The sequence below is a fragment of the Megascapheus bottae genome, chromosome 11 (assembly GCF_031878675.1).
Source record: "Megascapheus bottae isolate mThoBot1 chromosome 11, mThoBot2.hap1, whole genome shotgun sequence".
NCBI classification, from domain to species: domain Eukaryota; kingdom Metazoa; phylum Chordata; class Mammalia; order Rodentia; family Geomyidae; genus Megascapheus; species Megascapheus bottae.
The window spans coordinates 49,630,307-49,638,896 of record NC_143519.1 but is presented as its reverse complement, the minus strand read 5'-3'; the positions used below and the strand labels follow the sequence as shown (position 1 = coordinate 49,638,896).

At 42.0% G+C, this 8,590-nt stretch overlaps 1 protein-coding gene across 4 annotated transcripts in view; it reads left to right on the top strand.

The window, feature by feature from the left end:
• Window positions 1–1,692: 1,692 nt before the first annotated feature.
• Window positions 1,693–8,590, top strand: part of LOC150057050 (uncharacterized) — a 69,684-nt gene continuing 62,786 nt past the window's right edge. Inside the window, exons 1-2 of one of the 4 annotated variants that reach the window (XM_090342238.1) lie at window positions 1,693–1,780; window positions 5,751–6,994. In XM_090342238.1, the coding sequence (XP_090198364.1) occupies window positions 5,751–6,994 (1,244 nt within the window). In that variant the 5' untranslated portion in view covers window positions 1,693–1,780. The other 3 variants (XM_090342237.1, XM_090342239.1, XM_090342236.1) reach the window with 3 other exon arrangements.

The window sequence follows — 8,590 nt, the reverse complement described above, 5'->3', positions numbered from 1 at the left end:
CTTCATGAGGTAACGATTTATTTAATGCCCCACTACTTAATACGACCATATTGGCAATTATATTTCAGCACTTGAATTTCCAGGGGCATTTGAACTGCAATACTTTCCACTCCACAAAGTTAATTATCCCAGAGAAGACAATGGAGAAGCGGGGTGGGATGGGAATAGTGGATAAACCTGATACACTATTTCAATCAGGTAATCAAGTTAAGTCATTAATCAGAAGTCATTTGGTAATATCATGTGATGAAAATGGCATATGCTGTTGGCTTATGCCTGTATTCTTATTGAAATCTGTAAGGACTGAAGTTCAAAGCCAGCCCAAGTAGAAAAGTTGGTGAGACTCATCTCTAAATAACCAGTAAAATGCTGGAAGTAGAGGTGTGACTCAAGTAGTAGAGTGCCAGCCTTGAGTGAAAAAGCTAAGGGAAAACGTGAGGCACCCAGTTCAAGTCCCAGTATCAGCATGAAAAAAAGGAAGAAAGAAAATGACACCTAACATTTCTGGTCTTTCTTCTTCCTCAAACACAGAATTCCAGTTAGATTGTGAAGAAAATCTACACAATATTCTGACTAGCAAAATCCAAGACACCTTTAGAGCTGACCTCCCCGCCTTGCCCCCACCACTACAAAAAAGGGGAGGGGGCGTAAGGAAACATGACAATTAAAATAGCATCCTAGATAGGAACCTGGAAAAGAAAAGACATTAGATATACACCAGGGCAAGCCAGTTGTAGTGTTTCACACCTATATCCCAGTATTCAGGAGACCAAGGAGAATCTTGTGTTTGAGGCCAGTCTAGGCTACACAGCCAAACCTTGTCTCAAGAAACAAAACAAACACCAAATGAAGGCAATCTAAATAAGTATATGGAACTTCCTAATATTAATGTATCCGAGTCTGTTCTTACATAAAAATGTAAGAAACTAGTAATAAGTAATTTGTATGAGGTACACAGGAACTTTATACCACCTGCTTAATTTTCCTGTGCATTAAAAACTGATTAGGCTCGGTGCTGGTGCTCACTGCTGTAAACCCAGGAGGCTGGAATCTAAGGATAGACAATCAAAACCAACTACCAGAAAGTCAGAATTGGAGTTGTGTCTTAAGTGGTAGGGTGCTAGCATTGAGTGCAAAAGCTAAGGGATAGTGTCCAGGCTCTGAGTTCAAGCTCTAGTACTAGTACACACACGTACACACGTACACAAACACCCCCACACAAACCTCTACTAAAATGTCTATCAATGAAAAATGCATGTTTTTCAATGAGTTATAACCATTTAAAAATGCAACTTGTAACTTCATATTGATGGCAAATAATAAGGCTCATTTTTTTTTCACAGTAGCACCTGAGCTGATTACATGGAGGACTGGAATAAATGGAGAGGAACATCAATATTTTTGTAGCCATTGTGAACATAGACAAGCAGAGTCATTACTGGAATCCGAACCCTCAGGTAAAGTTTGATGAAGAGCTGGTTATTTGCATGGACTGAAAGTGTCACCTCATATCTTGCTTATTAGTTGCAAGGAGTTTCGAAGAAAACACATTGATGGGGTAATAAAGGTAAGTATTGCCTTATAATGGACAGACATTCCATAGCTCTGAAGTAGTATTCTGACAAGACCACACCCTTCACATTTCAAAAGATGTAAAATTTGGATCTTACCATGGGGAAACAAAAGGTTTGTGTGGGAATTTCTATTTGAAGTAGTCAGGAGATAGGTTGCTTCAATGAATACTCTCGGTCACAGACGTGTGTTAATTCAATAATCACAGGTAAGTATTGTACACTGCCACTTTTAGCTGTATATGTATATATACTTTATCAGTCGTGGAGCTTGAACTCTGGGCCTGGGCGCTGCCCCTGAGCCCTAGCTCAAGGCGAGTGCTCTACCATTTGAACCACAGCGCCACTTTTGTGGAGACAAGAATCTCATGGATTTTCACGCCCCAGCTGGCTTTGAACGCGACCCTCAGATCTCAGCCTCTTTAGTTAGGATTTACAGGCGTGAGCCACCGCGCCCGGCTTAACTACATTCATCAATCAGAGCATCCCAAGGCAGGAGACCTCAAAGAATTATTTAAATAGGAAGGGATTAGAAGTTTCCCTCTAGAAACCCAAAGGATGGAGTTGAGTAATCCCTGATGATGGGAGTGGGAGGTGACAGGAAAAGTATCTCGAGGCTGCTAGTTATCCAGTGTTTATTTTTAAGTAGTCACTTAAACAGCCCTTCATTCTCACGAGGTGCCTTCTGTGCTTTTCACGTTTTGCCTCTATTAATGGGAAAGTTTAGTGATTGGTTTGTATTTTCCCAAACAAAGCAAAACTCATTTAAGATACTAAATGTATGTATGTATGTATGTATGTATGTATGAATGAATGAATGAATGAATGAATGAATGTTTGCTTGCTTCTGTCTACATCTGTGACCAGGGCCCTGACTGCAAACATTTTACACTTCAACAGAAAAGCACGAGCCATAATTACCCCTATTAATTTTCTCCAGAAACGATGGCAACACAACTCTGCAATATAAAATGCTGAGTGGCCTTTGAGAAGTTCTGTCCCCCAGAAAGCCATAAAATCATGCACTGGGAGGAGCATACGCCTCTATTTTGGGATGCTTGGCCCCCTTTCACCAAACAGCTTCCCACCGCCAGATCTAGAAACTCCTTCCGGTCTAGTTCGCGCTTAGGCGAGTGCGTGCGTTACGCAATGGATTCTGGGGACGCAAGTCTCGCTGAGTGAAGTTCTCAAGAGTCCGGGCGGATATCGGACTTCAATTCCCACAATGCCTGGCGCTCGAGTTCCCCAATTCCTGCCGGACGGAGAGGTGGCCGCCATCTTGCGTACGGAGGTGCGGCTCGCTGCCTCTCGTCTGTCCGGACGCCTGGTGGTTTCGTCGCTCCTGTTGGTCCGCTTTGTGGTGAAATCGTATCGTGTTGGTATTTTTTTTCCCCCCCGTTTTCATCGAACGAGGTTTGTGTTTTTGTAGGAGAGGTCAAGGCCCATGCAGGACTGTAGCGTAAGGTGAGTAGACACCCATTTTCTGTGAGGTGGCTTGGTTGTCGGTTTCTGCTGTGACTCGGAGACTGTGAACGTAGAAGCCGGAGCCTCGGCAGCGTCAGAATTCTGAGGCCTGGCCTTAACGTTTCCCCTCTGAGACGGCGGGGCCGGGACACGCAGCTTTGGAGCTCGGGAGGCTCCGGTTGTATATAGGCCGCAAAGAGTTTTAACGCCGTCCGCCCGCCCGCTCCCACTTCCGGGTAGTTCGCTCTGACCTTTCTCATGGATGAGGAAAAGGAAGCGGGGAGGAGGCCGGGGTCGTGGGGAGGCTCCTTCCGGGAGGTTGGCGTTCTCCTCTGGTGTGGCTGCCTCCAGCAGCCTTCCCTAGTTCCTTTTTTTTGGGGGGGGGGGGAGGAGAGTAGAGGGGGGAGGGCGGGTTGTCCTCTTTGGTTACGATGGAGAGGAACACCGGAGAGACCGTAGCTGAAGAAGTAATAAAACACACTTCGGGGTTGCTTTCTTCAGGGTTCCTAATTTTCTTTTTCTTTTTCTTTTTTTTTTGCCAGTCCTGGGACTAAAACTCAGGGCCTGAGCACTGTCCTTGGACTTTCTCAAGGCTAGAGCTCTACCACTTGAGCCTCAGCACCACTTCCGGATTTTTCCTGTGGTCCCGAGGAATCGAAGCGAGGTCTTCGTGCATGCTAGGCAAGCACGCTACCATTAGGCCAAACTCCGGCCCAGGGTTCCTTTTTTTTTTTTGGGGTGGGTCATGGGGCTTGAACTCTGACTTAGGCACTGTCCCCTGAGCTCCTCAGCTCAAGACTACCGCCTTACCCCTGGGCCTGGGTGCTGTTCCTGAGCTCTTCAGCTCAAGGCTACCACCCTACCCTTGAGCCACAGCCCCACTTCCTGTTTCCTAGAGATTAATTGGAGATAGAGTCTGTCGGCTTTGTATTACTCGGGGTGGCTTTGAATCTTGATCCTCAAATCTCAGCTTCCCGAGTAGCTAGGATTTTTGGGGGTGAGGGGGGTGGCGGTGAGTCATGGGGCTTGAACTCAGCCTGGGCTTGTCCTTGAGCTCTTCGGCTCAAGGTTATTGTCCTACCTTGACCCACTTCCGTTTTCTAGAGGTTAATTGGAGATAAGAGTCTCAGGTCCTTTTGTGCCCCGGCTGGCTTTGAACCTTGATCCTCAGATCTCAGCCTCCTGAGTAGCTAGGATTACAGGGGTGAGCCATCGCACCTGGCTAGGGTTCCTAATTTTTAAGAGAACAAAGTTTATGTTCGAGACATACCAGTCATACAAAAGATTGAAGACATTGATCTTGAGGAGTTGCCCTGTTTCTTCTGTAAGCACAATGTGTTACCAGTTTAACACAAGTTCTTGCTTTCTTACTTCACTCATCCTTCCTCTTTTTTCACCCCTCTCTCTTCCCCTTCTCCTCTGTCATTTCCCTCCCTCCCCTTTTTGTGGTGGTCCTGGGGCTTGAACTTGGGGCCTAATCACTGCCATTGACCATTTTTTTTCTCAAGGCTAGTGCTTTGCAACTTGAGCTACAGCTTCACTTCCAATTTTTGTTTTGGTTTGGTTTGGTTTTGATGAATAGAGTTAAGGTTCCTACAGATTTTCCTCCCCAGGCTGAACTGTGTGTCTCAGATCTCAGCCTCCTGAGTGGCTATCAGTTTCTCTTTTTTCTTTCAAATTATATTCACCCATTTGGCAACCAGTTTTACACTACTCTCAGACAAATGGCCTACTAAAACCTGGGTTTAGCTTAGTTTAACCTTTGGATGCTATCTGTTTGTTGTTTGGAAGCTGGAGTCATATACTTGAAAGGACAGAATGGTTTAAACAGGAAGGTGATTATTATGCAGTGTAACACAGCCAGTTTGGATCCAAAATTCATTTGTGATACACACATAGTATATTATTGACTCAATTTAGCAAACTCTTAAGTTCTCTAAATTTTGAGATGGGTTGCTTAAAAGTGAGGTAAATAGTTTAAAAGAGTGCTAATTTAGATGAGACCTCCTATAAATAACTAGGTTATAACAGTCTTTATAAAGAATCTGTGTTGGGGGAGGGATAGTGGGAGAAAATGAGAGGGTAACAATGTTTGACAAGAACTATACTCATTTCCGTATGTAACCGTAACTCCTCTGTACATCACCTTTACAATAAAAAATATGTGGTTAGGGGCCGGGAGTTTGGCCTAGTGGTAGAGTGCTCGCCTAGCATGCACGAAGACCCGGGTTCGATTCCTTGGTACCACATACTTACAAAAAGCCGGACATGGTGCTGAGGCTCAAGTGGTAGAGCTCTAGCCTTGAGAAAAATCCAAGGACAGTGCTCAGCCCCTGAGCTTAAGTCCAGGACTGGCAAAAAAAAAAAAAAAAAAAAAAATGTGGTTATAAAGTTAAAGTTTGTAGCTGGTAAGGTGCTATTCAATGCTATTATCACAAATTTAAGTGTTAATTTTTTTTTTTTTTGCCAGTCCTGGGCTTGAGCTCAGGGCCTGAGTACTGTCCTTGGGCTTTATCAAGCCTAGACCCCTACCACTTGAGTCACTGCACCACTTCTGGCTTTTTCTGTGTATGTGGTACTGAGGAATTGAAATAGGGTCTTCATGCATGCTAGGCAAGCACTCTGCCACTAGGCCAAACTCCAGGCCCAACTGTTTAGGTTTTTAAAAATCTATTTGCTATTAATTGTTTGCTTTTTTTTTTTTTTCCTCCTCAGATGCCTTATGCTAAAATTGAAACTAAGTTCTCTGGACCTGGAGATGAACTAACAAGTGAACCATGCTATAAAAAATTGAAGTCAACTACAGAGGCTTGTGTTTTCCCTCATCATGATAGTGCTGATTTTCACAAAATTCAACAGAAAGCTGGAAATAATTGGGTCCCTGTGGCCGTAATTGATGTCAAAGGACGTAGTTATCCTGAGGAAGACAAAACCCAAACTACAGATTTGCTGAAACCTTTGCATGATGAGATACCTGGTAATAAGGTAGATGTTACTGAGTCTACTGATTCAGAAGGTTTACAAGGTGGAAACCCTCCATTAGTATCCACAGATGATGAGATATATAGCACAAGTAAAGCATTCATAGGACCCATTTACAAACCCCCAGAGAAAAAGAAGTTCAAGGAAAGAAGAAATCAGACTAACACTCTCAGTGGTATAAATGATAAAGAAACAAGAGAGGAAAAACAGAAATTTAATTCCAAAAAACCAGAGATTGACACTGAATTATCCCAGTTTTACAAAGAAATCGAAGAGCTTGAAAATGAAAAAGATGATCCAGAAGAAGGTATTTGTAAGGAACTTGAATCTTCTCAGGAACAAGTTATTCCATATCACCAGCGCTATAGTACTGATATCTTAAAATCTGATGACATTAAGGAGCTCTGTACTACTTTTCAGGCACAGTGTGATTATCAGCAGTACTTAGAGAATGAGCTATGCCACTATTATGATGAACAAGAAATACCTACATTTTGTGATATTTCATTTACTTCCTTCAGGCCTGAATGGCAGTCAATGCATCCTTTTATAGTACCACATGGTCCTCCTCTTCCTAGTTTTAACTACCATTTAAATATTCCAAGATTCAATACCTCACCAAATCTACCACCAAATATTTTCCCTGCTCAAGATAACTCCCTGATGCGAAATGGGTATTATGAAAATAGTTGTCATGATAACTGGGATTGTTTGACTTTTGATCAGAACAGTGAGTATACTGTTATTGAAAATAGTAGTGATGCTCATCCCTCTAATGGCTTCACTGTGCAAGATGGATATCTGAGACATGATTTCTGTGAAATCAGACAAGGGTTTTGGAAGGACCCTATTGACAAGTATAATGAAACACATAGATTTGTGAATCAGCAGTTTCAAGAGGAAAAGTTAAATAAATTGCAGAAGTTACTTATTCTTTTGAGAGGTCTGCCTGGTTCTGGGAAAACAACATTGTCTCGGTAAGTAAAGGATGCCAAGGGAATGCTTGGTAATTTGTTACTTAAAAATAATTATTTGTAATCAGTAACAGATGCTTTCATGTACTTGAAAATGACATCTAACATTGTAATTATTCCTTGAATATTTTCTGGTAGAGAAAGAATTTCCCTTTATGTTTATATTTGGTTTCTGCTAAGGGCTTTAAAATTGTACATGTATACTTGTGGCAGTGATGAAAGCAAATGCTACTTGAGAACTTAGGATCGTGTTTTATAGCCAGCTAGTTATTCAAGGAAAGTTGGGCTATGTTAGATTTGGGCTTTGCCTCCTTCTGCCCCGCTTTGTGAAGTTGCTCAAGTTTGGTGTTATTTTCTTAGGATTCGAGAAACACATAGATAGCATAAGGAATTTTGAGTGTGCCTTGTTCATACCATTTATTGGCAGAGTGAACCTTTTTGGTTCTTAAAATTTAAGGAGTTTGAAGTGAGTTAATGGAGCTAGAACCAGTAATGTTTTAGTGTACTACAAATTATTTCAAATTCTTATATTTATTTACATTTTAAACATAATGTACTTGATTCTATGTAGTTATAGGAAGTTGTTCAGTTGAGAAAGAAAGCAGTATCATGGGGCTGGGAATTTGGCCTAGTGGTAGAATGCTTGCCTTGCATGCGCGAAGATTCCTCAGTATCACGTACATAGAAAAAAGCTGGATTGGTGCTGAGGCTCAAGTGGATAGCTCTAGCCTTGAGAAAGTCCAAGGACAGTGCTCAGCCCCTGAGCTCAAGCCTAGGACTAGCCAAAAAAAAAAAGGCAGTATCAGTTCTTCACAGTTACATAGTATTTATACCAGACAAGGAAAAACTTTGCTATCTTTTGGTGAAGATGAAGTTGAAGGAACTACTTTACAGCAGTTTTTATTTACTTATAAAATGATATAAGTGGTCTAAATAAATGAAAAGGGAATTTAGAGAAAGATTAAATATAAAGATATATCAAGCTAGATTATAATCTATGATCAAGATTATGCCAACAAATACCATTTGTTTCATAAGTTTCAAATTTATTTGGGTGATGAGTTGGTTGTATTTTTATTTTATAGGAACAAGTAAAAGAAGAAAGGTTAGATTAGTTTAGGAGAAACTACAAAAAAAATGAGATAAAAATATTAATGTACTTTCTCCCCTACATCTTTACCTTCACTTTTTTGTTGTTGTGTGCCTGTGTGTGTTTTGCCGGTCCTGGGGCTTGAACTCAGGGACTGAGCACTATCCTTGGGCTTTTTTCCTCAAAGCTGGTTCTCTAACACTTGAGCCACAGCACCACTTCCAGCTCCCCCCCCCATGTATGTGGGGTACCAAGGAATCGAACCCGTGTCTTCATGCATGTTAGGGAAGCATTCCACCACTAGGCCAAACTCCCGGCCCCTATAAGCCACTTTGTATAGAAGAAAATATGAACTTAAAAGGAAAATTGAAAGCTGGGGACTGGTATCTCACACCTGTAATCATAGCAACTCAGGAGGCTGATATCTGAGAATCTTGGTTCAAAGCCAGATCGGGCACAAAAGACCAGGCTTTAATCTCCAATTAGCCACCAGAAGAAAATGTGGACTT